Below are 16835 nucleotides of genomic sequence, written 5' to 3' on the forward strand. Positions count from 1 at the left end.
AGAGACCAACAAATCAGACCACACCCCTATAAGAGAGTGCAGGGTGCTTATTTCCCCAGACTGCAGGTGTAGGCTACCTTGAACAGGTGTGAGCGAAGATGCACGCACTTTACGTTTACGCACTGATAATTTCAGTGGGTGAGTAGCACTATTTTTACTTTGTCTTGTCTAGTCCGCGGAAATGGTATGATTTAATGTTCACAAGTAGGCCTAGTATCCGCACCTGAATTTGTCACCAAACTTATTCGGGAATTAGGGTACCTACCTGTTACCTAGCATATCTTCAAATATGCTTACAGTTATCTGTTAAAAATAAATGTTCCATGTCTCTATAGTTTATATTTTTCTCTCTTGTTTTCGTAGCTGTGCTGTCTGTCTCCCCGGGTTTGGCGCGGACGCGACGGACGAAGCGAGGCTTGCTAGAACTCGCTGGCATTATCAAGTGCAGTACGGGGAGAGCGGCGATGGGTTACATGATGTACGGATGCTACTGCGGACTCGGGGGTCAGGGATGGCCCCGAGACAAAGCGGACTGGTGAGGAGCACACAATATATATTCTGTTACCAGTTTTTCCAAAACATACAGCAGGGGCTTACAACAGAAGCAAAAACAAAATGTGTGCCTATGGCACATTTACGCACGCACGCACGCAGAGAACCAGAGATCGAGCGAGAGAGATGTGTTGTTGTATACAAAACGAAGACAAAATGATAGCCTACCACAGGGAATTTCGAGCGCCTTTGCTAGACTGCCCCGACTCGGCATATAGGCTATTACTACATAGCAACGTTTGTGGAAATGGGTGAGGAGGCCCTTTTGCCTGGCTGTTTTCTTTTTGCTGCCCTTTTAATCCAACCGGTTTTATTGTCCCGGTGGGGACAATGGGACGTTTCTCAGAAATCATTGGAACATTACGGCGAAGTTATCTTTCTTTCCCTCTTTCTTATTCCCATGTCTGTTGATCTCTGGTTTCTCTGGATTTTTCAAACACCAAACAATTTTGTGTGGAGAAACAACCTGCCAATCATCATGAAGTTAACATATCTGTGTCCGCCCTGTTTTCTCTGTAACATTGTTCTGTGAACTCTGTGAACAACACTTGACCATTCCTCTGTCAAAGTAAGAAAGAGAGAGAGATGTATTTTTGTGTGAAAGTATGTGGGGGTCTAGATGTTTGTGTGTAAGTGTATGTGGTTTTGTGGTGTGTATAGCTAAATCATTTTATAACTAGGTCAAAAATGTCCCTAAGAGTCTTTGTTGTACTAATTTGGGTGAACCCTGTGAAACCTGTTAGCAAATTTGAATGTTTTGAATTTGAATGTTGTACAGCTTTTATGGAAATATGAACAAAAGCAATCTTGGAATCTTGGGCTTTTAGTAGAGCGGCTACAGGAAAAATCGTGCAAATTATGATACAAGCGTGGAATTCGGCAGGTATGTGCTCAAGACCAATACAATCAAATCTACCTGATTGGCCACTTGAAATGGCGGCCATTTTCCAAGATGGCCGCCAAAAAAGACCCCAGAAATTGATTTATTGCTCAGAATTGACCAAAGATATTATGATACAAGCATGAAATTAGGCATGTATGTGCTCAAGACCAATACAATAAAATCTGCCTGATTTGCCATTTTTAATGGCGGCCTTTTCCAAAATGGCCGCCATGAAAAACTCTAAAAATTGATTTGACAAAGGAAATTATGATACAGCCATGAAATTTGGCAGGTATGTGCTTAAGACCAACACAATACATTCTAACTGATTTTCCAGTTTAAATGACGGCCATTTTCCAAGATGGCCACCAAAAAATACCATAGAAATGGATTTGTTGCACAGAATTGATCAAGCAAGTTATTATACAAGCATGAATTTTGGCATGAATGTGCTAAAAAAACAATACAATCAAATCTACCTGACTCACCACTTGAAATGGAAGCCATTTTACAATATGGCCGCCAAAAGACTGAATTTAGCGCAGAAGTGAGCAGAAGTGAGAAGTGATACAAGTATGTAATTTTGAGTGTTTGTGCTAAAGAGCAATATAATCAAATCCACCTCATTTGCAACTTGAAAATGTAATATGGCAGCCATTTTTAAAGATGGCCACCAAATAAGACACTAGAACTTCATTAATTGCAATTAATTTAGCAGATGTGGCCCAAATCAATGTTAACATTCACTACATTTCTGTTTCCTTCTATGATGAAGTCATTGGAAATTCAATCAAGCAAAAATCAAGCAAAAAGGCACATAACTGAGATTCAGTGTTTCACAAATGAACTACAAAGACTACAAACCCTGGAAGGGCTAAATTAATCTTAGAAATCTCACAGAGGGACAATAGAAGAGAGCGTATGCAACAGCATCAGGACTGACAGAGCCGTGCACCAACTTGCCTATCTAAAATACGACTGTACAACCAGAGCAGGCGATCACAGAGCATGTTTTTTTTTTTTTTTTTTTTGGTAACTGTAACAAGGCAAAGAACTCGGATGCCAAGAAGAACAATATGGCAGTAAGTACCTCAGCATGGAAAAAATAACAGTCCATTTCACAGCAAATGTGAGCAATTTTTTAATTGTGTTTTTAAGAAAACACCATCAACATTTCACCCTTTGGAATTAAGTAATAATATGCAAAAAGCATATTATTACCACAATGGTATCGCATCACGCACCACCCTCCATTGACATCAAGAATTGTCATTATTAGCATGTTATCACCATGTTATCAGTGTGTTATAAGGGGCTTATTTGTCGTTAATAACTGTTACCTCTGTTATTTGCATGTAAAACCAAAAGCGACCTATGCGGCCGGAAAGACGGAAGTCATTATTTGTCTATGAAGGGTCGGCGAATAAAGCGACTAAAGTCAATTCGCCGGGAGCGAACCAATCTGGGCGACCAGAGCGATTAAGCGATTTAGCAATTAAAAGTCAGCTAATATAATGGTAATGAGCAGTTCGGCAAAAAACAATTGGAATGCTCTTATCTTCGAATGTCTCAGGCTGACAAGCCAGAGCCGTTATGTGATTAGCTAAATCAAACATGTCAATGTCACGTCCAGAGCGAAAAAAGCGAATTCATGACAAAGCTTCTTCAACGACCTTGGCTACTTGGTAGCTGAGGTTGTTTCTGGTGTACACGCATCTTTTATTTAACAGCAACATTGAGAAAACCATGAATTGCCATTATTAGCATATTAGTGTCATTGTATTATTAGCATGTCATAACCATTTTATTTGTTTGGGGGGGTGGGGGGTGGCGTTATGCAACGCCCTCCATTGACATTAAGAACTGGCATTATTAGCATGTTATCACCATGCTATTTGTGTGTCATAAGTGGCTTATTTGTCATTGTGGAACATTTTTAATATCTGTATCACTTCATTATCTATGGAAACATATTTAAGGAGAGTGAACAATTATTTACACCACATTTGCAATTTGCACATTTGAAATTTGCAAATTTCTCGGGTCTTTTTGGACGCCATCTTGGAAAATGGCGAGCATTTCAAGTAGCAAATCAAGTGGATTTGATTGTATTGGTCTTGATCACATCCATGCCAAATTTCATGTGTCCATCATAAATAAATCAATTTCTAGGGTCTTTTTTGGCAGCCATCTTGGAAAATGGCCACCATTTCAAGTGGCCAATCAGGTAGATTTCATTGTATTGCTCTTGAGCACATACATGTTGAGTTTCGTGCTTGTATCATAATTTGCTAGGTCAATTCTATGCAATAAATCAATTTCTGGGGTCTTTTTTGGCGGCCATCTTGGAAAATGGCCGCCATTTCAAGTGGCCAATCAGGTAGATTTGATTGTATTGGTCTTAAGCACATACATGTCGAATTTCATGCTTGTATCATAATTTGCTAGGTCAATTCTATGCAATAAATCAATTTCTGGAGTCTTTTTTGGCGGCCATCTTGTAAAATGGCCAACATTTCAAGTGGCCAATCAGGTAGATTTGATTGTATTGGTCATAAGCACATACCTACCAAGTTTCATGCTTGTATCATAATTTGCACGATTCTTGCCAAATTGGCCTTGTAGCCGCTCTACTATTTGTCTGATGTTCGGGCACTAGGAAAAGTCACCAAATTTCAAGTTGAAAATAAATCACTTAGGAGGTTTTCTATTCTTGCAAAGATAGTGGTCAGTTATTTTTGACAACACAAGGGTTACAAAGGTTTATAATGATTGCTTTACCAATTCTTTGTTAATTATGACCTAGTGGATTCCCCCCCCAATAATTCATGGCCTGCCACAGCACCGAACCCATATTTTCATCGGACTGATGAAAAACTGTAATCTGAAGGTTATCATCAAAGCTAAACTGAGATGCATGTTCTCATTCTCTCTCTTTCTCACACTCACTCTCTCTCTCTCTCTCTCACACACACACACACACACACACACACACACACACACACACACACACACACACACACATATCCAGGTGTTGCCACAAGCATGACTGCTGCTATGGCATAGCGGAGGATATAGGATGTCAGAGCAAGACAGAAAAGTACTCCTGGACCTGCCTGGACCACCACCCGGACTGTGGTAAGTCCGTCCATGGATCTGAAACTCACTCTCAAACTGTAGCGCTGTGTTGGGCTAACTGTAGAAAGTAAAGCATTTATGCCAAAGTAGGCTACCGTAACTAGTGACAAATATTGCTAATTGCACATGTTGATTTGAAGGCCTAAACAAAACAAATATTGACATTGTGGTACAGTACATGTAACTTGGGAATATTTGTGCATAATGTAGGCTGTTCTTATGCAGGTACATACATACATACACTGTATGAACAAAAGTATTGGGACACCTGGCCAATAAACCTACACAAACCTTTGTAACATCCCATTCTACAGTAAATCTAGGTGTAGGCTGGCTTCCACGGCGATGGCTTTTTCTGTGAGATTTGTTGTCCATTCATTCAGGTCAGGCACTGATCGAGAGGAATTGGTGTACAATCTCCTTTCTTCCCAAAGATGGTCAAATGGGGTTGAGGTCAGGTCTCTGTGCAGGTCTGTCAAGTCCCTCCACACCAAACTCGCCCAAATACAGTATGTCTTTATGGGTCAACCTTGCTTTGTGCACCCTATGACAGCACCATGCTTGAACTCACTGAGCTCTTCAGAACCCATTCCTTCACAAATGTCTGCGAAGGCAGACTGCATGACTATGGTGCCATAAACAATTTGCAAGAACTGTTACTAGAGTATAAGACTGTGCTCATGGAAGGAACAGCCCAAAAGGCAACTACTTTGCACGCTCTGATGAAGACAGTAATGCCGATACGCGTTGGTAGGCATGTTTTGAATAGTCATGTGAGATTAAAGGCTTTTTAACATAATAACCCTCATGGATGCCTCAGATTTTCTTCAAAACATTTGGCATCAATATGGTGCTTGATTTTATAAGACAAAAGGTCTGAATGAAATGCATGAATTCAGTGATTAAGTGTTTTAAGTGTCCAAGTGCAGTTCACATAGTGTGTTAGTCAAGCACAGGTATGCTAAAGCATACAGTATGTGGCCTATATAGCCCATTGTTAACTGCTAGGCTGAAAGGGCGAAATTTGAGAGCTCTAGCTTTTGGTACATTCAGCTGTGTGGAGTGTATTGATTGATCACCTTCTATTGTGTGCTACTAGAAGGCTCATACGGCCAGTGTGCTTCTATAAACAGTCACCTCAGCAGTCTTCCAAAGATTATAGACTAGGCACACTATAAGCATGTGTTTTATTCTCTACGTTTCAAGATTTTACCTTCCACAATCTGTAGTCAACTTCATGATTCTCATGACGCATAACTTTTGATTGAGGACAGGTTATGATTATTTATTTTCTGTACAAGATATTTATTTTATTTTATTTTATTGTTTGTAAAGACTATCGGCATGCTGTCTTGGCCAGGCCTTAATCCCTAGGGATTAGATTATAAATGTAACTTCCTGGTTAAATAAAGGTGTGCCAGAGCGAGAGGGGTACACTCCGCCCCCCAGGAGGTGTGACCACTGGGTGAGGTGGCAGTGGTGGTGAGGAAACAAAATTGTCTGTTCAATACAGAAATATATGATATAGCCTATTGTCCAAACTGGCCGATCCAGGAAGCACAAATTATATATAAAACCCAGGAATCCTGTCTGTAGTCTGCACACTAGGCAACAGTTAATCAAACTGGGCAAAATATCGATACAATTAGGCACCATCAGGCCTGAACTAGACCCTGCATGAGTTTAGACCAAACTATATCTCCCTGCCTCACAAACAGGGTTCATTTTTATACTTCAAAAAAACATTAAACTTCAAAACTCTTAACGTCCTTGATTCCCTGCTCTTGGGACGGTGGTCTCCTGTAGTCTGATATGAAGTGAGCCACCCGTTATATAGGCCAGCCAATTATCAACATCATGAGCTGAACCATTTATAGGGAGGAAAGTCAATCTATGCCAAATATCCCTCTCACAGTTTAAAATCTCCAGTAGTACAGACATAAACATTATTGCACTACAGTCAAACCTTTCCCAGTCCAGGGCACACGAGACATAGTCACATAGGCAGAACCGGTACCAGACCCGGCCCAGTTAGGGGCCGACTGAAATGTGAAGAGGGGGCGTGGCCAAAAACCCAACACCGTAGTCATGCAGCGTACATTTGTAGCCTACAAGCAATTACCTGATGTAGTGCTGAGACACACGCACACAGATCAGCGCCAGTATGCACAAGAACTGACAAAACCCAATGCTATTTGAACCTCTATGATATACAGTAACTTTATCATAGCTCCAATACAACGCCACAAAAGTAAAGGTCATTTTGCTGGCAATGGAAAAATAGCTTAATAAGCAATATTGCCCGTCTGTCCTCTCTGACTGAGCTGCCCCTACCAAAAAAAAAAAAATATATATAAATATATTGTCACACATGCTGGCTCAGGCATACAGTATGAAACATAAGGGAGGTCCACGCAAGAGTAACAATAAAGTATATTTATTAAATAATTATAGAAAAGTCAGTATGTGAAAGCTAAAAAGTAAAGTGTAGTGCATAGTGTCTAGGGGTATGAGTACAAGTGTTCCATAACATAAGCACTATGACGACGGCCGAGCGGAGAGGGAGTCCGTCTGCATCCTGAGAGCGGGCCATTTTAATGTCTGGCTCATCAGGACCAACCACAGCACACCTGCACGGCTACAGCCCCCTGCTGGAAGATGGAAATATTTACAGAAAAGGGGCGGGGTTCGTGCAGATCTGACAGGGTCCTGACAAAATAGCCTATATAATTTTCAGGGATCAAAGTTATCAGTCGCTACAACAGATATCCATCAATTTACTTCCGTAGAGGCCCTGATATCATTGTGGATCCCTGAGGGGAAATGTGTTTCCTTATCCAGTGGTTCTCAAAGTGTGAGGCGGGCCCCACTAGTGGGGAATAATAAATAGACCGACATATGAATTAAAATAGCATCTAATCACGTGGACTGAGACAGGAAATGCATCGTGGAACCAAAATGCAAAACAAAATAGTTTAACATTACCATTTTTCAGAGTTGATGGGGTCAGGTGGGGATTTGAGATTGAAATTGATTTGAGACTTGTCACGTAATAAACTTGACAAAATGAAGCTCTCAAACAAACCGGCTGAGGGGGAGTGCAGGTGCCTGTCTCCAACACCCAGCAACCCAGCAGTAAGCCCCAGGGGGTTGCACCAACTGGTCTTTGCTACGCCTGGTCCTAACTGCTAAGTTGGTCTTTGTTAGAAGACCACCATGTTGTTATGAAGACAGTCCTTCAAACGTTTTTAAGCATTGGAGCATAAGATGAAAAGGTGAGACATGAGACTACATAGCTTAGGCCAGTGGTTTTCAAAGTGGGGGCCCGCGAGGGGGTGCCAGGGGGGCCTCAGCAAGTTGGAAGGAAAAATAAAAGCAACAAATACATTTGAAAATTGTTAAATATTACTATGAGGGTTGTTATACAATGCCATTATAATAATTTGTTGCATGTCTGAACATTATATTTCCCATGATAATGACTGGGAATCAGGGGCGGAGCTAATGGTTCACTATAGGGGGTGCGACAATCTTTAGTGGGCCCCTATACTGTCGGTGTTTATCCCAACATCATGTTTTTATTTAGTCCACTTCATATCGTGCTTATTAGAGGCTGAGGCATTTTGTTTATGTCCTGATGACCTAGTTTAGTCTGTGCATCGGGGCAGCTTAGGCCTTCACAATTGTGCAGTATCCCATTAACTGCTCGACAATAGGCTATTTAACATTTTCTTTAAAATTTGTAAACACGTTGTCAAAATCAACTTTAATGTACGCACCTTTTGTTTGAGCATGCAGGAGAGGGAATAATAGCCTAACAAACGCATGCAGCAATTACAGGAGTTGGCTAGGCTACTTTCTTTTACTATGGTTGCCTGTTATCAACACACAATGTTAAGCTAATTCACTAACTCAAGACTTCAAGGCTATCATGGATATAAACGTTTTTTGGAAACAATGATAGGGTGGAGATAGCAAAGGATGGAGGCAGCAAAACTAGGTAAAAAAAAACTAGGCAAAATGTTTGTCAAAACGTTAGCATTACATCTGGATTATACTGAATAATGTTTACTGATGTTAAAGTGCGAACGCTGTTTAAAGCCATGCACAACGGTAAACTAGAACAAAACTAAAGATAACTTTATAGGGCTGTATAAAGTTGTCCAAATGAGGTCGTTATTAGGCGTTGTTGTTGTATATTGCATAATGGATTTTGTACTAGGCTACTTTTTAGGTGACCAATGCACGAATGAAACCGGGAAACGGACAAATATTATTAAGCCTTTCAATGTTTTGTTGCACGCGGAGGGGTAGATGGTGCGCTAATTCCTACTGGCGCGCCTTATAGTGACTGCTGTTATCGCGGCAAGCTTAGGCCTATGCTCCTGTCTCTAAATAGGCACAGTGTAGACTAGACCTACATGCTATGTCGCTGATTTTCTGTAATAAATGCAGCCTGTAGCATAGGCTACTTCGGCAAACCCAGACCGGTCGTGGCATCAATTTCACTTTTAAAACGCAACTGTAGCGAGAGGGAGAGTGCGGGCTATTTAATTTGCAACATGACAGACGAACTTTGTGAGCGCACTCTACGGACCAGTGGCATCTTTTGTAGGCCTAACATTTTTCATTATTATTTTCCCCCAGCAATCAGTACACATAAGCATCGGTAAATATAACAATTAATCAAGATAGATTTGGCCAAAAGTGGGCCCCCTTTGCGGTCGTGGGCCCGGAGCGACCGCCCCCCCTGCCCCCCCGCTCCCTCCGCTTATGCTGGGAATAATAGTAGAGTGATAGCTCTATAGCAGAAAGCCCCAAATGCAATTTTTACACACTGTATGCTCCATTGCTAAGTACTTGTGGCTAAAATAATCATTAGGATTAGCTTAATGTATTTTTACATTTGCTGTAGTATTGTCGATGGGTTTAACAACACATCATGGGGGTCCTTGGCCAGAACCTAGGGGTATTTGGGGGGCCTTCTCGTGGAAAAGTTTGGGAACCCCTGGCTTAGGCTAGCCTACATTCATTCCTTTTGCAACGCTTAGCAGAGCCCTCACATGTTGTGACGGCAATTATTTTGGGCAGGAAGCTTGTTTCACCCCCGAGCCACATAGTTGCTCATAGCTTAGTGTCAACTGATAATATTTTCCCTCCCTGTCTCTCTCTCTCTCTCTTCTCTCCGACTGTGCTTGTAGAGTCGATGGAGGATAAGTGCGCGCAAATGTTGTGTCGCTGCGACCGTGAAGCAGCCCAGTGCCTGCAGAGGGCGCCATACATTCCCAAGTACGCGATGTGGCCCGACTTCATGTGCGGGGATGACCAGCCTACGTGTGCTTATAATTGACACGCAGGAATATTTGCAATGCTGAAGATATGATTTTGGGAGAATGGACTTTCTTATATCTTTTACGCTTTTTTACATGTGATTTCTGTTTTAGGAGTTGTATAGCAAAGTCATGGAAATATAACCATATGCATTTAACGAAGTAAGCACTTTGTATGGTTTCCAGATGTATGTCATAAAATTAGAAGAAATGTGACACAATGAGAAAGTTATATTAAAAAAGAAACATTTTAATTCATATTCTGCCCACGTTCATTTCAGTGAGACGTGTGCATACATAGAAAGAAATGAACGGTTCATGACTACACTCTGGTTCCCATAGTGAACACAATTTTAAAGTGCATAATATATGAATCACATGAAAAAATAAAGATTTGTTTGTTTTTTTTTTCCTTCAAAAATCAATGAAATTACAACCAAAACAGGGAAAATGGGTGAACATAAAAAAGACAAAGAAATTGGCAACTAAAGAAATTCAACCCCCAATTTAATTATTCACTCAATCTCTCTCTCTCTCTCTCTCTCTCTTTCTTTCTCTCTCACACACACATACATACAGAACACACATACACACAGATAAGTCTTCAGAGAAATCATGTTAGACAATAGCCCTTGATATAGCTCTTAATATTTACACTTCATTTACAGAAAGCATTAGTGTTCAGAGTTTCCATAGACTAATATTGATGAAAACCAGCCAATCATTAATATTGTTTGGTACGCATTGTTTTTTTGTATTGTAGTTCGTTATACTGTGTATTATTGGTGCATAAAGCATAAAGAACTATTGTACTTCAGAGTAATGTCTATGAAAACATCTGGCAATACGGTTTAGGCATCTGGTATTACACTTTCAGGGTCTTAACTAAGACTGGCACGCAATAGCATGAGGTTTCTTCTTTTTCAAAACCTGAAATTAATATATTTATTATATATATATATATATATATATATATATATATATATATATATATATATATATATATATAAATCTGCAATTTCAAATGATAAACGTTTACATCTTTTTTTTCCATCAATGCTTTAAGCATTGCTTGCGCATCAATGATTTAAGTTCAACCAGAACCGTCCTATAATACAAAATACATGCCAGAAAAGCATGTGTCTGATGCTTGTATGCACAACACATCATTTGTACTTCAAAAAGCAATCATTCTTCTAAGGTGTGTGTGCTGTGTGCACACAAAAGTATGTGAAGTGTACTGTGTGTATGCATTACCAGTGTGTGTGTGTGCGTGCGTACACATGCATGTGGTGAGCATGAATGTGGCGAGAGCTACAGGTGAGAGGGAGCCTTTACATGTCCATTGAGGGACATGAGATATTATGTGCTTGTATGTTGTGTTTTGTAAGTTGAGAGAGAGAGAGTGTGTGTATGTGTGTGCGTGTGTGTGTATGTTTGAGTGAATGTGTGTGTGTGTGTGTGTGTGTGTATGTTTGAGTGAATGTGTATGTGTGTGTGTGTGTGTCTGTGTGCGTGTGTGTGTTTGTGTGTGTGTATGTTTGAGTGAATGTGTATGCGTGTCTGTGTGTGTGTGTGTGTGTATATATTTGAGTGAATGTGTGTGTGTGTGTGTGTGTGTATGTTTGAGTGTATGTGTGTGTGTGTGTGCGTGTGTGTGTGTGTGTATGTTTGAGTGAATGTGTATGTGTGTGCGCGTGTGTGTGTGCGTATGTTTCAGTAAATGTGTGTGTGTGTGTTCGTGTGTGTGTGTGTGTATGTTTGAGTGAATGTATATGTGTGTGCGCGTGTGTGTGTATGTTTGAGTAAATGTGTATGTGTGTGTGTGTGTTCGTGTGTTCGTGTGTGTGTGTGTGTGTGTGTGTGTGTGTGTCTCTTCATCTCCGTCTCCATCTCTCCCTCAGGGCACTTGTGTGTCGGGGTGGCGGAGCTGCTGCACCACCAGGTCGATGTTGATGATGGGGTTGAAGTAGAGCGCCCAGTAGAACAGGCAGTTGCACACAAACTGGGGGATCATGGGCCACAGCAGGATGAACGCCAGGCCCTGGGACAGCATCTTCCAGAAGTGGCTCCACATCTTCTTAGGGAGCGTCCTAAAAGGACACGGGAACACAGACAAGAGAAGTGAATAGGGAGAGTGAAAGCTGAGAGACGTAGGGAGAGAGGGAGGGAGAGAGAGAGAGCATCTTCCATAAGTTGCTCCACATCTTCTTAGGGAGCGTCCTAAACATCTTATTACATTTACATTTATTCATTTGGCAGATGCTTCTTTCCAAAGCTACTTACAGCGATGGGGAATAACATTTAAGCTACAGTACAGTAAGACATTAACAGTAAGAGAATAACTACAGTGCAGAAGAGACCAAGCTAGGAATTACCACTGCATCTGTCAATACTAGTACAAAAGGATAAGAACACACAGACAAGAGAAGTGAATACATGAAAGATGAGAGAGAGGGGGTGGGAGAGAGGGAGAGATGGTGAGAAAACGGTCATGTTCTATTATGGTAATTCTGATTGAAATAGCCTCTTTGAAATTTAAATTGGTATGTAAATAAATAAAAGACAGAGAAAATAACATGCATGAGTGCTAAGAGAACGAGAGGGAGGTAAACATAATGAATACTGAAACAAGTAAACAACTGAGTAAACAACATACTGAAACAAGATATACAAAAATAAACAATAGTGATATGAAAAGACTGTAAGGCCCCTGGAACATCTCTCTACTTCAGCGATTCAAAATCTCTACTGCCCTGGCTCCTGTCCAGCAGAGCATGCTTCTTTGGACTAACAAACACACAAAGTAAACAAACAAGTAAAAAACTGTTACTGTATGTATCAGCTAGCTAGAGTAGAGAGAGGAGACCAGACCGTGGCCACATCAGAATCAGTGTTTCCTCTAGGATTTTTTTAAGCAGTGGGGGCAGGCCTGTCCGAACCTGTTTCTCAACCTTTTTGGTGGCAAGGCATGCCAAAGGTCCATCCAAAATGCCAAGACACACAAACTCATTTTACATTTACATTTATTCATTTAGACACTTTCCATCCAAAGTGACTTACATACAGTATGTCAATTATATTACAAGGAACTACATTATCCCCAGAGCAACTTAGGGTTAAGTGCCTTAACGGTAGAAGCTGGGAATTGAACCCAGGACTTTTCTAAGGCTACTGCATGCTAGCCCTGTTCCTTAACGACTGTCATGACTAATGGTAGTGTTTCCCCATACATTGACTTATTTGTGGCGGCCCACCACAATATCAACATTGACCACCACACAATGATTTTCCAGGTTGTACTAAATTGTGCTTAAAGCTGGTTAGCATCATAACCACGCTGCGCTAATTTGTTAAACTGTTAAAAACTGTTTGAAAAATGAAAAATTTAAAAAAAAGTTAAAAACTGTTGCATTCAAGTTAATTCTGAAAACCTACCACCACAAATATAATTTAATTCTGTGGGAAACACTGAATGGTCACGGTCACACACATTTTTATAGGCTATAACAGGGCTGTTCATTCTTATATGCCCAGAATGTTTGTAGACTGGTCATGAGTTGAGACCACAGCAATTATAGGCATGGCATGGGTTTGCACAAACATCTAATCTGTGTAGTAGGCCTGTAGCCTATTAGGCTACTTTATAACACACCTGAAAGGCAAACATGAGAAGATTATCCACTGATTATGTGATTTTATTCTGTTGTTCGGTGGGGGACAAGGGCGCTGCCAAAGCTGTGACTCCTCTGATTGGTCACTGGACAAGAGTTTTATGTTGCTAGAACTAGCATGAGAAAGTTGGTAATATCCTAACTGTGCTACAGGTACACAACACAGAAAGTAAAACAGTGTGGCAAGCTTGCCTAGAAGGAGTCACAAAATGGATCTTAGCTTCATTGAATAAACTAAGACTGACAGCTAAAAAGATGAAAAAAAAAAAAAGTTGCAAATCCTCTACCCTAAAACTGTGTTAAATTAACAAGATCTATCATTGATTAATTAATTAAAAGAAAAAGAATTTCATGAGCCTGCACAAACACAAGTTGGGTCTCTCGAAATTCCACGCCACGCCTCCAGTCACACTGGAGTACCTCTGCACACCACTTGAGAACCACCGCTCTACGAGGTACTATTCAAATACACCATGCAATCTACACGGGGTAAACACTTTTGTTTACTTATCTTGCAATCTACACGGGGTAAACACTTTTTTTTACTTATCTTGCAATCTACACGGGGTAAACACTTATGTTTACTTATCTTGCAATCTACACGGGGTAAACACTTTTGTTTACTTATCCTGCTTTACTTGGCTAACCAGATCCGATAATATGATGACTAATCTATGTGAGACCACCTCATACATGACCAGAGGTGCGTTCAAAACTAGCAAAACATAGAAACCAAAGAAAACCAATGAGAACTCATTTGAGTCGCTAAAAGAGCCAACGAGAAGCGTCCAGTCAGGTCACCTGATCTGCGCACGGCTCCAGAGCCTCCAGAAGGCGCAGCCCTCGAGCACGGACAGCAGCATGGCGTTGACAATGACGAAGCGGGACGTCCAGTAGTGCACGCCGAGCCAGTCCCAGGCGAACTCGGCGATCAGCTGGTACGGCAGCAGCGCGAACTTCACCAGGAACTCTGACCACTGCTTCCAGTTAGGGTCCTCCTCCTGCAGGGATGGGGGGGGGGGTGTAGTGGGGGGGGGGTGGTATACCAGTTAATCTCTTAAACAGTTAATCTGTTAATCTCAGATGCATATGTGTGTGTGTATGTGTTTGCCATAACATTGTGTTCTGTTCGTAAGCCTTGTGTTTGAATGTTCGGCAAAAAAAAAAGAAACTTTGTTGTGTCAATAGAGGGAGAGAAAGATGTCAATAAACAGAGAAAAAGAAAGAAAGAAAGACAGACAGACAGACCGACAGACAGACAGACAGACAGACAGACAGACAGACAGACAGAAAGAAAGAAAGAAAGAAAGAGAGAGAAATATACACACAGGCAGAGCAATTGTTCATTATTATTTGTATGTCTGACACCTTTGTAAAAACGAACAACTGAGAGATGCAGACGGACTTGATATATACGGCATTTCAGAATGTTTGTAAACAATAGGCTCCAAGATCCTTCCGGGTGGCAGAACGCAAGCGGCTTCCACTGACCTTACATAGTTAAAACATTGTTGTTGATCAAAGTTGAAACAATAACGAAAACGTGTTGTGTTTGGGGTTGTGCCGCCAGATATACAGCAAAAAGTGTAGGGTTTTTATCGATGTCCTTCAGAAAGAAAAAAAAATCCAGCGGAACCTGTGGGTGAAGTTTAATGCTAGTGGACGTCGTCAAAAGTAATGCTACAGAGATGGCAAGACTGCCTGGTGGCGGAGTAGCCACTTCTTACATCTGTATCCGATCCGAGCAACAAAAACCCGATCATAGCCTTTAGATAGCAGGGAAATACCATCTAACAGACTGTAAGTCAAACAGCAACAGTCACTAAAATAACCACTCAATGGCAGGCTGAGGTTCATTTACACATTAGGCTATAGTAGGCTAGCCTAGGCTACTATGCATTTCATTTATTGCTATCTCCTTAGGGCCGTTTGCACAAAGCACTTTAAGTTTTGTCCCTTTAGTATCAACCACGGAGATTGTTTGTTTGCTAATTTGTGCTTGCTTTTCTGAGGATGCAGATGTTGGTCAATACGGGACTGTCCAAAATAATAGCAAGCTGTGTGCACATATTGTTGATAAAATCAGATAGTGAATGACGCATTACAAATCTGAGTAGGCCTATAACTAACTTTGACAAGTTTGACGGATGAAACACGGCAGTGACAATTAATTTAACGATGTTAGCTATAGTTATTAATGCACCTACTGTAGGCCTATCAATAGCTAATGTTAGCAATGAATAACTCAACTGGTAGGCTACGTTCAACGGACATAGTTGTAACTAGCTTGCTAAAGTTATGCCGTAGTCTGCAACCCAAGTTTATGATATCTTACCTTAATAATTTTCGGTGACATTTATCCATTCATCAGTAAAGCCAGACATGAATTGGACAATACTAGCTAGCTAGTTAGATATTATCCTGACTGTCATCAGGGCACCAAAATAAACTTTTTTTGTTACATTTTGCCTGGCGAACCGAACCTCATGTGGTTATTTAGGCTGCTAAGGTCGTTTGTGCAACGGAATTTCTTATAAGATAAGAAAAGGAGAAAACCTTAAATACTTGAGGGAAAATGATAAGGAAACCAAGTAGAATACTTAAATGTGTTTGTGCAGCCGATTTTATTTTAAGGGGGCCTTAAATCAGATTTTAAGGGAACCTGAACTAGGTGTTTTGTGCAACCGGCCAGTCTCTCATGTTAGCTATGTCTGAATATCCACCACGTCTGTTTTTGAATTAACTTACCTGTTGAAATGTATTAGGCCTAGGCTACGGCCGACGGTGGGTTCCCCAAGCAATTTACCTCACGTAGCATTTTCATAATTCGCCTTTGATTTCGACTGACACTTCACTTCGTTCAAACTACTGGGTAGAGTGGACGCAGCATGGCTAGAGACACATATGACTCATTGCATATTAATGAGACTTCCCATAACCGTATGAATATGAATGAGAAGTCCCGTAGCACCCCGCAAGACGAAAATCATTCATTTAAGCCATTTACTCTGTTTTCTTGATCGCTCTCCCCTGGTCAAATGACATGGAAGGGGTTGTTTACTAGTAGTGCCAATGGAGAATGCTTCAGCTTTTGCCACCCAGAAGAATGTATATTGTTATTGTGACGTCATGGTAAATTCTCGTATAGGACAGCAAATGGAGAGCGCAGAAAGAAACAGAAAGAGAAAGAAAGAGAACCAGAGAGAGAGAGAAATACAAAGTAAAAAAAACTAGCTTGTGTTGGCAAGAGAGAGGAGT

At 40.9% G+C, this 16835-nt stretch overlaps 2 protein-coding genes across 2 annotated transcripts; one reads left to right on the top strand and one right to left on the bottom strand.

Moving 5' to 3' along the window:
* The first annotated feature begins 30 nt into the window (after positions 1-30).
* On the top strand, positions 31-10294 carry LOC143127123 (phospholipase A2-like). The gene is made up of 4 exons (XM_076288431.1): positions 31-138; positions 364-535; positions 4467-4573; positions 9775-10294. The coding sequence occupies exons 1-4, from the start codon at positions 99-101 to the stop codon at positions 9921-9923; spliced, it is 468 nt and encodes a 155-aa protein (XP_076144546.1). The 5' UTR covers positions 31-98; the 3' UTR covers positions 9924-10294.
* A 586-nt stretch (positions 10295-10880) lies between these two features.
* Positions 10881-15933, bottom strand: LOC143118591 (bifunctional apoptosis regulator-like). Its single transcript, XM_076279621.1, has 3 exons — positions 15913-15933; positions 14379-14578; positions 10881-11996 (listed from the first exon to the last, which is right to left on the bottom strand). The coding sequence occupies exons 1-3, from the start codon at positions 15931-15933 to the stop codon at positions 11804-11806; spliced, it is 414 nt and encodes a 137-aa protein (XP_076135736.1). The 3' UTR covers positions 10881-11803.
* Between the last annotated feature and the right edge of the window lie 902 nt (positions 15934-16835).

This window comes from Alosa pseudoharengus, unplaced genomic scaffold (assembly GCF_046254945.1).
Source record: "Alosa pseudoharengus isolate Yale_2024_CS ecotype anadromous, Long Island Sound unplaced genomic scaffold, YU_APseudo_1.1 YU_APseudo_1.1_scf_1, whole genome shotgun sequence".
Lineage (NCBI taxonomy): Eukaryota > Metazoa > Chordata > Actinopteri > Clupeiformes > Clupeidae > Alosa > Alosa pseudoharengus.